We start from the raw sequence: 12374 nt of genomic DNA on the forward strand, positions 1-12374 counted from the left end.
TGGGTAAATTCACCTACCAGTTCTAGGAGATTTTGGTGTATTTGTGTGATTTCAACAGAGACAATCAGCTTGCGAATTGGAACAATTTTAATTTAGTCTACTGATTTGTGCCACAGCATGGATGAATTTCCAAAGCACTGAAGCAGAGGGAAAAAAAGGCAGACACAAAGGTTACATATTGCATATTTATGTGTATAACAGGCTCTCGTAAACAGCATTCTAACCTGTAAGCAATATAGAGAGGAGATCAGTGGTTGCCTAAGGCTGGATGTGGATGGTAGGGATTCACTGGGATGGGGCACAAGGGAACTTTATTAGGTGATGGGAAATGTTCTCTTTCTTGACTGAGGTGGTGGTTACATGGATGGTAGCATTTGTCAAAGTCCATGGAACTGTACACTTAAATGGATACATTTTTGGTGGCCAGTGAAACCCCAGTACAACTGATAAAGAGAAACCTTGACTATTAGTTTCATTTGGAGGAGCTCAGTTTGCAAATGAGCGAACACCAAAACGTGGACCTCTGATAAGGAAAATATTCAAGGCTTTAGCAGTCATTGCAGTGTTCTCCTTGTGGGCAGCAAGCAGGGGAGTCTCGCCAGCCTCTGCAGGCCTCCGAAACCCGCCCACACACAGAAGGACAAAGCATGCTTCTGACAAGTATGTGAAACTACAGCTGAGGTTGGACATCGGGAACGCCCTTCTGCATTGATTCTTGCCCTTGCCCTTGTCCCTCCTGCCTCCGAACCTTGTGCCTGGGGCCCTTCCCCCCACGCCCCCCCCCCCACCGTGTTGGGAAAGGAAGCAAGAGGAGGAGATTTGTGAGGGTGGCCTGACCCCAGGGCTCATCCTCTGTGTCCTGATTCTGGGTGCTGGGACCCCTCAGTGTCCTAGAGAGCTTCAGAGACAAGCTTAAAGATAATTTGTAGCTGCTGCCTTCCCGAAAGGCCCATGATTATCTGGCTTTCAGCTCTCTCAGATTCCTGGCTAAAAGCAGTGCGCCGCTCATAGTGAAGCTACATCTTCCCACGTCTTCCCTCCCTGCTTTCAGAAGGCTCACTTTCGCCTAGACCTGATCTCTGATGCCTCCTCTGTCCAGGCTGCCTGAAGTAGCCACATGCTCTAATCCCTCCTGTTTTCCGGAGGCCTCCTGCAAATGAAGACTTCTATGGACAGTGTAGGGGAGTTCATTTGCTTCACACCCTCATCATCAACTCTTAGTATCCAGTCTTCATAGTTTTCTTCTTTCATGTGGTCATTGGGTGTGCGCACCCCATTTCACTTCTTGAACTTTGTAACCCGTGGGTAGGTCACCCGTTTCAAAATATATTGCATGTATTTGCTGAACCCCATACTAGAGCAGCTGGCCTGGAAAGGGACTGTTGTGTCACCCTCAGGTGTGCGAGTCCATTTCTGATGAGGACGCTGAAGCGTTGGCCTCTCCAGGACACAGGAGTGAGGATGTGTCAGGAGGCTGGGTGGGCAGTGGCAGGCCTTAAAAGCCCACGATGAACCTCAGGGGCAGGGAGGCCGTGAAGGTGGGGTGCTGGTTCAGTGAGGGAGATGGGGAGCTGTATGGGTTGCCCGGGTGGTCAGGAGGGTGGGTGTCTGCAGAGAGGGGTGAGAGTTGGGGGTGTCACCCCACGACACTGTGAGTCCCTCGAAGGCAGTGGCAGCAGACTGCAGTGGGAAGAGCACACATTTGGCCTCAAAGCGTCCTGGGCTCGAGTCCCAGCACTGCCCCCTTCCTGGCTGTGGGACGTGGGGCAAGTGTCCTCCCTCTCCGAGCCTCAGTGTCCTCATCCATGGAATGGGCCTGATCATCACCTCCCATCAGGGCTGTCTGGTGAATGACGTCAAGGCCATACGAGTAGTGGCATGCAAATATTCAGAACGACTTTATACATAATCGTCAGTAACTGGAAACAAGTGAATCGGTGAGTGCTTGTCCATCAACAAGTGTCCCAGGAGTCAGAGGGCACAGGCCTGGGCTGGGGAGAAAGCTGCGGGAGCTGCCAAGGTGCACGCACACCTCAGCCACGGCCCTGGCGCATAGTAGGGCCTCAGAAAACAGTTGCTGAGACCTGTTGTGGGCCTTTGTGGTGGGGGAGCCCGTGGAAGAGCTGAGGTTGGGGCCGGGAGGGAGGCCTGCCTTGGTCTCATGTTTGCCCCGTGGGTGAGGAGGTCGGCCGCCTTCGAGGTGACCATCCTCAGAGATTCAGGCCCCTTCCAGGTGCAGGTTTCTGGGGGACCCTGTGTCTTTCTGCGATCCCCAGTGCCCTCCTTCCTCCCTCCCCACCCTGCTCTCAGCACTGCTCCCTGCAGAGTGTGGGGGAGCAGGGCCCAGGTGAAGACAACCATGGGGAAGGGGGTGGAAGGGGAGAGTGCTGCAAGCCTGGAGGCCTGGGGAGGTGGTACCTTCCCCAGCACCCTGTCTCTGAGGGCTGCTCTCTCCTCCTTTCTAGATGAGCTGCCTTATCTCAGGTGTCCTCTGAACACAGTGCTCCAGCTCATCCCTGTGGCTTGTGGCGAGTGCCCCACCCTTGTCCATGACAAGGCAGGTGCGTACTTCGTGCACAGCAGGGTCCTGGGAGGTCCCAGGGCAAGGGAACCAGAAACATTCCGGTGTCATTCATCATGCCAGGGCTGGGTTCCCAAATCCCGGGCCGTCGACCGGGAAACCTGCACCTGGAAGGGGCTGAATCTCTGTCGGAATCACAGAGTGTCCACAAGGCCAGGCATCAAGCCCACAGCCAGGGAGGCAGAAATCAAAGCAGCAACAAATAAGGCAGAAACCCGCGTGAAGCCTGTCTTTAGGGGACGGGGGTCCATACAGAGCCTGCTTCCTGGGGGTGCGGCCCGGGCCGTCCCTCAGCAGGTCTGCACTAGGGGTGCAGTGCTCTGCTGCTGCTCTCTTGCGATCGTTAATACATTTTGAGCCAGGTGACCAGAGTTTCTGTCTTCCACTGGCTCTGGCAAATGATGTAGCTGGGTCTGGGTCAGGATCCAGGTCTGGCTGAGGGAGCGGGACCACTTCTTGGGGCAAAGAGGCAAGCGGGGGGGGGGGGGCTGGGCGGGCTGGGGTCCTTACACTACTCTCTCCTTCCTCTTAACCTGGAGCCTTGTTCTCCAAGCTGTGGACGTCACTGGGGGACCCAGAAAAGCCCGAGACGGCCCCTTCCTGCTACGGAGTCCTTCCCAGGGTTCCAAAGTGTCTCTGCCCTCACTGTCGTGCACCTGGGGAATGAAAGTTCTAGCCTCCGCCCCCGCAGGGATCACGCAGCCCTTGAAGACACAGAGACCTAGGCTGGCCTTGGCCTCGCCGGGAGAGCCCTGCTTCCATGGAGAAGAGCCCCGGAGCCTCCCAAAGGGCCTCGGATCATGGTCACAGGCAATGGGCTGTCCAGGTCTGCCTACGCTTTCTTTCACTGAATCGGCTCTTGTGGCAGTAATGGCTCCTCCTTCTACCTGCTGAGGGGTGAGAGTGTCACTGTGAGGCCTACCTCATTGTCCTTAAGACTCGGTCTGAGGGAGGAGGTCCTGAAATTGTATGGATGATGAGGGAAGGATTCCAGGACAGCGCCTCCAGAGATGGGGCAGAGGTGGGTCCTTAGGGGATGTCTGTGGATCCCGTCCCTTGGTGGGAGGGACGGTGGCACCGGCTCACGGCCCTCCACCCCACCCCTTCTCCTGAGGATCCCCACTGGCATTTAACCGGGGCCACACAGTGTAAGAAATCATGAAACTGTATGGACCGGAGCCCCTGGAAACTCTGGCCTCCACACTCAGCTGGCATCTCTGCGCCTCCCAGTGCTGACCCAGCCACACCCGTCTGCCTTTTAGGGGGAGGCGGCCCCCGCCTGTCCCGGAGGGCCTGACCACCGGCCACTCAGAGCCACACCTGCCCAGGAAAAGGAGAAGACGTCCGACTGATTTTGCAACTTTAATGCAATACTGATACCCAAAACACGACAGCACGACAAAAAGCACACAGGAAAGCAGGAAGGGCAGAGAGCGCGTCATCTGGCATGCCATCTTCCATGGACGGGGGAGTAGCTGCCTAGAGTGCTCTGTCGGGGGGCGGGGGGCAGAGGAGGCACTCTGGCTCGGCAGGGGGCTGCTGCAGCTCCTCAGCGCTGCCTGGAACCGGGAGACACAAAGGCCAGAACACAAGGGTCAATACAGGTGAACCGTCAGGGATAGGAAGAACAAACTGAGCGTCCCGTCAGGCTCTCTTCGTTCCCCCATGACACCCCAGGCCTTCCCCTGACTCCTCCCAGTCCCTCCACACCCCATCCTTCAGAGTCTCATCTAATGACCTCCAATCTTACTGAATCCAGGAGAAGAAGCTGGCACTGGTTCTGGCGGCGTTTCTGGTCCGGATGGTGGAGCTGGTGCTGGGGCCATCGAGCATGCTGGTGCTGGCCGCACCATTGGTGCCACTGCTGACGCCAGCCCTCCAGCTGCCTCTCCTGTTGGCACGGTTGCTATTCAGAATGTACTGATGGTATCTGGCCCAGAAAGCGAAGGGGATCCTGGACCCAGGCGTCGCCAAAATCTCCATCCTCATCCCAGGTCAGGAGCTCGACCTGTATGTCGTCCCAGCTCCACCGTCCAATCAGAGCTTCCTCCCCGATGTTCATCTGGGCCCTCATCTGGGCCCTGGCATGTTCCTCAGCCATATCCACATCCATCGTCTTGAAAGCATCATCCACAGCCTCCAAGAAATGAGCCCTCCATTCCCGGGGGTCTCGGTTCTGATACTGCGGTGGAAGAACAGCAGCCGTCGGAACAGCTACCCCACCTCGCTCAGCACCTGCTTCCTGCCATACGCCCTCCTGAGCGCTTTGCAAAATCATGATAGAAACCCGCACGACTGGAATCGGGCTCCCATTATTTTGTGCCAGACCTGGGATTTCGCCCCACCCACTCACTACGTCTGTGAACTTGTGTCAGTGACTTAGGAACCTTTCTGGGCCTCAGCGAACCAACGAGGTATGGGAAACTCCAGCCAGAACAGAGGCTCTGCCTTACCTGGGCGATGAATCTCAGCACCCTCATCTTGCTGGTCTCGTGCGGGCGCGCAGGCCCAGAGGAACTCATACTCGGGGGGGCTGCTATTGGGGATCTTCTTGTATTCCAGGTACCTGCGTGAGAGAGGAAAATAAACTTCTGCTTCCAGCCAGGCAGACCTGTTGCTGCACCAGTGGCTCCCAGGTGGCCCCTTCCCCAGCCCCGAGGCTGCAGCTTGGCTGCCGCAGGAGGCCTGCCCTGGCCCCGCAGCCTTGCCTCGCTCCCACGCTCACTCCCAGGGGTTTCTGCCTCCAAAACTGAGGTGCTCACACCCTTAGGCCACTGGTCCTGCCCAGCAGCCACGTGGAGGTGCAGGGGGCACGTGTAGGGTATTTGTTCATAGGAAGGCCACGAGTTTTGTGCCCCTTGTCACAATAACCCAGGTTCCTGTTGGGTGTGTTGTAAACAGAGGAGCCATTTCTTCAGGCCCCCTGCTCTGAGCACACCCCACCATGGGGCTCGTCCGTGGCCTGGCTGAACCCTGGGACAGTCCACCCTAGAAAATGACTGTACAGGAAGAAACAGTCAACCAAGAGCAGTGGACTCCATGCATACTCTCGACCATCTGTGTGTGTGTGTGTGTGTGTGTGTGTGTGTGTGTGTGTGTGTGTGTGTGGTGCAGGGGGCGGGGGTGGGGGTGGTGGACATGCATACGGGCCTGTGTGAGGGCACACAAGACCTCCAAGCACCGAGGATGGGGTGGGCCTGGGCTAGAAGGTCAGCGGGGCTGGACTCCAGGCCCAAATGGGCCTTATCCCAGCCGGAGCCATGTCAGGCTTCCACTCTCTGAGCCCCAGGCTCCTGAGATGTAAAGCCGGGGACACTGCCTAGAGGGCAGGTGCTGAACGAGATGGGGACTGTACCACCCCACCTGGTGCTCGCAGTCAGCATGTGCTCCCTTTCCCCAAGCCTCCCTGGAATTGCCCTCCCCCCAACACTCACATTCCCCCCCACCCCACACTCACACCAGACACCCATCCCTCTGGTGTTAAGACATGGGCTGGGGAATGGCTTCCTCAGCCAGAGCAGCACACGAGGAAGGCCTGGGTGGGAGGCAAAGTGAACTCAGTCGATACTCACTTCTGCTTCACAAAGTCCTCTGTAATGAGTTTCCTCAGATCGCCCAGGAATGGGTGCCTCACCCTGAGTGCAAGGAAAGGAATGCATGACTAGAGACAGTGGCAGTGCCCGGGGTGGGCGGGAGCACTCCCAGCAGGACTGAGAGCTTCCCAGCCTGTGGGGTGTCCCCATGGATGCCTGGGCCGGCAGCAGAGGCCAGACGGCCACTTGTCAGCGACGCCCCAGGGAGGGGTTTGACGGAGCCCCCAGGTCCGATGGTTTCTCTTAGTTCTCATCTGGGAACAGAGAAGGCACACGGAGCAGAGGGGGTGCTCAGTGCTCAGGACCGTTTCCCCACGCACCCTGGTGGGACCCTTTGCGCTCTACCTAGTCCAGGACGCCACGCCCCGCAGAGACCACTAGGCCACTGCAATCCCGGGGCCTCTTGTGCCCAAGGACAGACACACTGAGGAGTGGGAGCCGAGAGACCCCAATCATACCCGGGGCGCAGTCCCATCTTGCGTAGTGCCTCCCAGAGGACAGCTGCGAGGGGAGATGAGGTACAAGAGTTTAGCACACGGAGGTGAGACGGCGGGCAACCCCCCAGCTGCAGGTCCAGCCACTCACCCTCGCTGGCACGGTTGCCGTTCATGAAGATGACGCCCAGAATCACCAAGAGGAGACTCAGTCTGGGAGTGTCCTTGGTCCTGAAGGTGTAGAAAGAGGGATCCTGTCCAGCAGCCATTTTCCCGGGGGGACCACAGCCGGCTCACTCAACTAGCCTCTCCCAGATTGCTGGGCTACAGGGCAGCTCCTCCTACTCTGTATGGCTTGCGCTACCTGGTCCAGACAATTCATTCCTCGGCCTGAGACTGAGTCCCTTCATCCATCAAATGGGGATGCTAACACCTCCTCCCAGGGCTCTGCCGAGGATGGGGTTAGGCAGGGAGCAAACGGTTGGCAACCCTGTGTCCAGAGGCACATCCAGACCTTCCCTGCCCTTTGCGCATTGCGTCGGGAGCACAACTCCACTGGAGAGCACCCCCACACCCCCGTCCCCCTCCCGAGGCCCACTCTGCCAAGCCCTGGCCAGGACCTTAGCAGGGAGAGGCAACCAAGGAGCTTGCTTTCCTAGGAAGATGGGGGTGGGGAAGGGTGGGGAAGGGTGGGCAGGGGCGAAACCCAGAGAGCAGCAAATCCTCGGCCCAGGCTACTGCCCCTGCCAGCCCTTAACTGCTCAGCACCGCTAACTCTGGGTGGGAGCCGTGCTAGGCCCCCCAACCCCACTTTCCCGTTTCTCTGAGAGGAGCGGGGAGGCACCACCAAGGAAGGCCACCACCCTCCTGTGCTCTCTCACTTTCCCAGGAGGCGGGCTGACGAATCCCGTGTGCAGACAAGAATGTAGAGGTGTTCTTCCTTGTCGATTTCCTTCAGGTGGATCCCAAACTTCTACATGGGGGAGAAAACAGAATGTGAGATCAAACATCCATGTTGGGTGTCCTGCAGGCAGTCACTCAATTCCCCGTTAGAGCTTTTCCTTGGCGGGGAGCCCCAAGCCCTGGGGGAGGAGGAAGAAGAGAGGCCGCAGAGGAAGTACCCTGTGGGAGCACTGACACTGGCTGAGACAATGGGATCCACCTCAGGAGACCACAGACACTCAGAGAGCACGAACGGCAAGAAGGAGGGAAGGAGGCAGGCAGACGAAGCTCCCAGGTGGAGAGGCCAGGGAGGGCTTCCTTCCAGAGCACATAGTCCTGCCCTTGGGCCTCGAGGGGATGCAGGGGGCAAGGGTTCCCTGTGGCCCCTGCTCCACAGAGCTGCCCCCGGCCCCGCACCCACCTTTTCCAGAGTGTACGTTGCTCGTTCAATGATCTCAGGGAAATGTTCATCGTATTCTCGGATGACATCCTTCAGCATGTCTGCAGGAGGGGAGGGGTGGGCAAAGCACCGAGGCTGAGCAGGGGCCACAGAGCTGCAGCTTTTCTGTCAGCCCTGCTGAAGGGAGCACACTCAGGACCCCACACCGTGCAAATGGAGCCATCAGCCAGGACTGATGTGTGTGTGTGGGCATCTGATGGGAGGCCCACAGGGCAGGGTTGTGGGAGGGGGGAAGGGCAGAGCTCAGGGAGGGGGCACAGGTTGCCCACCTGAGCGCTTGATGGGGATCTTCTTGTAGTCTTTAATCATCAGATATTTCACCAACTTGTTTGCCTGGAGAAGGAGGGAGCACACGGGTAGACCAAGGCGTGGGCGACCTCAAAGAACAGGCCCGCAAGGGAGGAGAGGAGCGAGATGGGGGAAGGGCAGGCTTCTTACCCTCTCTTGCAGAAGGGTCACATTGCGGGGTGGCAAGCACAGTACGTGCCTTGAGGGTACCTGGGACCTCAGGGCCATGGGGGGCCGAGGGGCCATCTGAGGCCGCACAGTTGTCAGTGGGGGCTGCGATGCCCTCCAGGTCGGTGGGACCGCAGGAGGCTCTCTCTCCTCCTCGCTGCTCTCATATTCGTCATCCAGGTGCTTGGACTGTACCATTAGACAGAGGAGAGACTCAGGGCTACCAGGCTACCCGTGCAAAAGCACCTGGCACACATCTTAACCAGAGCAGGTACTTGGAGATAAGGGTGGTAGGAACAGCGGATGACACGTGCCGAGTGCTTACTAAGTGCCAGGCACTGAGCCAACCGCTTCTCCCTCCAGGCCTGAGGGTAGGGACTACGTGGAGTAAAAACATGCTGGTTAACCTGTCTTGGAGAAACATGCACAAGCTGAGAGAAGAGGGGAGGGAAGGAGAGGGAAGGAGAGGGGAGGGGAAGGGAGGGGATGCGGGGAGGGAGAGGAGGAGGCAGAGAGGAGAGGGCCCAGAAAGCAGGGGAGCAAGGGGGGTTGGAGACAGCAGGGAGGTCTCACCTTCTTTGTCCTCTTGCCTCCCATCCTGGTCCAGGGCTCCGCACTCTGCTGAGAGGTGGCAGCTGCACCCTCAGGCTCAGGGATGCTCGTGGCCATCTTGGCCTTGGCAGCAGCTGCTGCCACAACATTCTGAGGCTCCACCCACCGAGTCTTGGCGAGAGCCTTCCCAGACTTGGTCGTCTTTGGCCGGGTGGCTGCCCCCTCCCCGGCAGAGGCTGCCTGGGGCCCCCCGGAGGCAGCACTGGGGCCCTCTGTGGCAGCCTCTTGGGCCGGGGCAGGTCTCTTGGGGCGTGGGAAGGCCATGCCACTGACACCTGCCGGCTGGGTGAAATCAAAGACATCGTTCTGACCCAGGAAGGCTGTTTTGGGCCGGGTGGCATCCATCTCACTGGCACGTGGGGCCTGGGAGAAAGCACAGGCCGTACTAGGGCCCTCGGCAGCAGCCTCCTGGGCCCGGGAGGATGTCTGGGGCTGCGTGGACCTTGCTGGAGCCCCGGGGGTGGCCATCTCGCTCTTGACTAGCATCTGGGAGCTGTGCGGAGAAGCAAGGCTTGTCTCAAGGGTGGCTGCCTGAGCCTCGGCAGCGGATGTCATGGGCTGGGTATCGCCTCCTGAGCCCTGGTCTGTGGCCACTGAGTGGTTAGCGACCACCTGATGGTAGGTGGCACGGGCAGCAGCAGCAGCGGCCCGAGCAGCTTGGTTAGAGGAGGCGGCCCGGGCTACGTTGGCAGCACGGGCAGCCGGCTCGTTGGCAAGTGTTTCTGGATCCATCCGAAATGCCTCCAGCAGAGTCCTGGCCAGCATAGGGTTTTCAAGTTCCCAGGGCTCATTCTGCAAGACCAGGGAGGGGAGGGCAAGGCAGACAGCTGTACACACTCGCCCTGTGCTGGCCAGCCCCCGACCAGCCCCCAGACCCTCCCAAATCCCCCTTCTCCCAGCAGGAGAGGGAAGGTTTGGTGAAGCTGGGCAGTCCTTCCCCATTCAACTCCAGCCTTCACCCACCCCCTCCTCCCATCCTCCCTGACGTCGCAGGAGGGAAGGCCCAGGGCTAGCAGGTGGCCGACAAGGGGCCTCACCGCTAAGATGCGAAAGCCTGGACCCAAGCTCCCAAAGGCTCTGAGGATACGGATGTCAAAGCTGGTGAGGGCTCCGTAGCCTCCAAAAGCACCAAATTCTTCATAGTCGTTGCCTTCAACCATGTCTTCCTCCCCGACTTCATCACTACCCTCGTCCATGTCTTCAACGTTGTACCCTTCAGATTCTTTGTGGTAGCTTCCCTCAGCCATGCTGGGGGTCCCAAGGAGAAGAGAGCTCAGCCTGAGAGGGACGGGGAGGCCTCTTCAGGGGGAGGGGGGCAGGACCCAGCAGGAGGCCGGATCTCTCAGGAAGTGGGGAGCTGCAATCATCAGGTTACCAGGCAGTATAAGGTCGGGGTGGGTGGGGGAGTGAAGGCTGATGGGGTAGATTCCCTCAGAGACAGAGCCCTAAGAGAAGGATAGAGGAGGTCGGAGGAGTCCCTACACTGAAAGGGGAGTTTAGGACAGGCAGGCTCCCCGGCCCAGCGGCCGGATTTGAACAAGGGGTGCACTGGCGGGCCTGAGTCCAAAGAGTCCCATAGGAGATGCGTTGAGAGAGGGAGAAATAAAGCGCCTGAATTTAATGCCTGGAGCAGGGGGCCAGGACGGTGGGGAGGAGAATGACATGAGAGGGCTGAGACAAACGGGGACCGCTGGAAGCTCTGGGAAAATGAATCCCAGGGACCCTCTAAGTGCCGGTGGGGGGATTCAGCTGATTCAGGTCTAGGTTGGGCTCATACAGGAGCGCTCAAGGTGTATGGGGTGGGGGTCTTCGGGCTAGGTGAGGCTCGAACTGGAGCGCTGGAGGTCTCAGAGGCCAGGACTGCAACTCCAGGAAGGGGGCAAAACGTTCAGTTCCACTGGATTGATCTCAGAGTGTTTGGGGTGGAGGTGGGGCCTCCGCTCTAAGGAAGCTCAGCACGGAGCACACGGGTCTGTTAAAGGGGTTCGGATGGTGGGCTCCGGTGTAAGTAGGGCTCGGATCGGGGAGCCTGCGTCTGATGGCGGTGGAGGGGGGAGGCTCCTATCTAGACCGCGGGTCTAAGGGGGTTCAGGTTCTGCGTGCTTGGGCTTTGTTCAGATCCGGGGGCGGGGGATTGGGGATGGGGAGGGCACAGCGTACCCTCGTTCCACTCGCTCTCTCCCGGTCCTGTCTGGGGCTGGATCCTTACCTTCCCTGGGGCTCCAATGGCGTCCGTCCTCAGCACCAGGAACCCCGCAGCCGCGCCCTCGCCTACTGCTGCCAGCACAGCAGCTCCCACCACCCCGCCCCTTTTCTCCGCGCAACGCCCCCCCCTCCCCGCCGCGCGGCTGGGCAGCCTGCGCATGCGCGGACCCCTCCAGCCGGCCCGCTTTCCCAACAAAAGCCTTTCCCACCAGGTCCCCTGTGCGCATGCGATTCCGCCAGTGGGTGGGCGGGGTAGGGGGGCGTTTTCTCCTTCCCGCCAGATTCCCCTCACCGTTCCCCACCTCCGCCTCCGCGCCCCCGACCGCAGGCGCGGGCACTCACACCCTGTACTGCGGTTCCAACCCATCCATCATATACCCTCAGTCCCCCCACTTTTGCACAATGCTTCTCAGCCCTGCCCTCCCCCTTGCCTCTAAGCTCCTCCAGTGTGGTCTGGAATACACTGAGCCCTGCTTCCCCAGCGTGACCCCTAGGTCACCAATACAGAGGTCTCTAGCCCAGTCTGCAACTGCAACAAGAGAAATGGAAATGGCGAGAGGACACCAGTTCCCTTTGCGTTCCCCTCTACTATCCACCTCTAGGGCCCCCAGACACACTGGGAACATCTGCTTCCCCAGCCACTCTTCATGCAGCTTGTGTGTCACAGCCTGAGCTGTGCTGGGCATTATCTTCCTCTCACAGCAGCCCTGGGAGGTGGATGTCAGCATCCCCATTTTACAGATCAGGAAGCTGAGGCACAGACGGACACATCGCACAACCTAGACAAGGCCACAGAGCCAGCAGGTTGAAAATGCAGAATTTGGGCCGGGGTCTCGCTGACTCCAAAAATCCATGTTCCACTGGCACTGGCCCCGGGGACTGAGGCACCCTCCCTTCTTCAGTTTGAGCAGCAGATCCACCCCACCTCTCCTGCCCTGTCAACATCTGTCCCAACAAGCCAGGTTTCTGTTCTCTGAGACCTAAGCTCACGCTCTGCATTCCAGGGGGAACAGGTAGGAGCCCCAGGCCCACCCCTTGCCTGCTCTATGTGGGTCCATCCAGGTGTGAGAATTGCTCCTTGGGGTCCACTC

General features: G+C 59.1%; 1 protein-coding gene and 1 non-coding gene across 2 annotated transcripts; both read right to left on the reverse strand.

Annotated features, from left to right (window-relative positions):
• Positions 1-3930: 3930 nt before the first annotated feature.
• On the reverse strand, positions 3931-11381 carry LOC117310149 (melanoma-associated antigen D4-like). The gene is given in 15 exon segments (XM_033849188.2): positions 3931-4140; positions 4332-4540; positions 4542-4763; positions 5035-5086; positions 5088-5147; positions 6154-6216; positions 6633-6675; positions 6760-6839; positions 7490-7581; positions 7972-8051; positions 8280-8343; positions 8449-8655; positions 9040-9870; positions 10116-10356; positions 11288-11381. Coding segments are annotated over 14 exon segments (2223 nt in total). The 5' UTR covers positions 10326-10356; positions 11288-11381; the 3' UTR covers positions 3931-4130.
• On the reverse strand, positions 5394-5522 carry LOC117310488 (small nucleolar RNA SNORA11). Its single transcript, XR_004524632.1, has one exon. It is a non-coding gene; the product is annotated as a small nucleolar RNA SNORA11 (small nucleolar RNA).
• Positions 11382-12374: the final 993 nt, after the last annotated feature.

Source organism: Tursiops truncatus, chromosome X (genome assembly GCF_011762595.2).
Source record: "Tursiops truncatus isolate mTurTru1 chromosome X, mTurTru1.mat.Y, whole genome shotgun sequence".
Classification (NCBI taxonomy): domain Eukaryota; kingdom Metazoa; phylum Chordata; class Mammalia; order Artiodactyla; family Delphinidae; genus Tursiops; species Tursiops truncatus.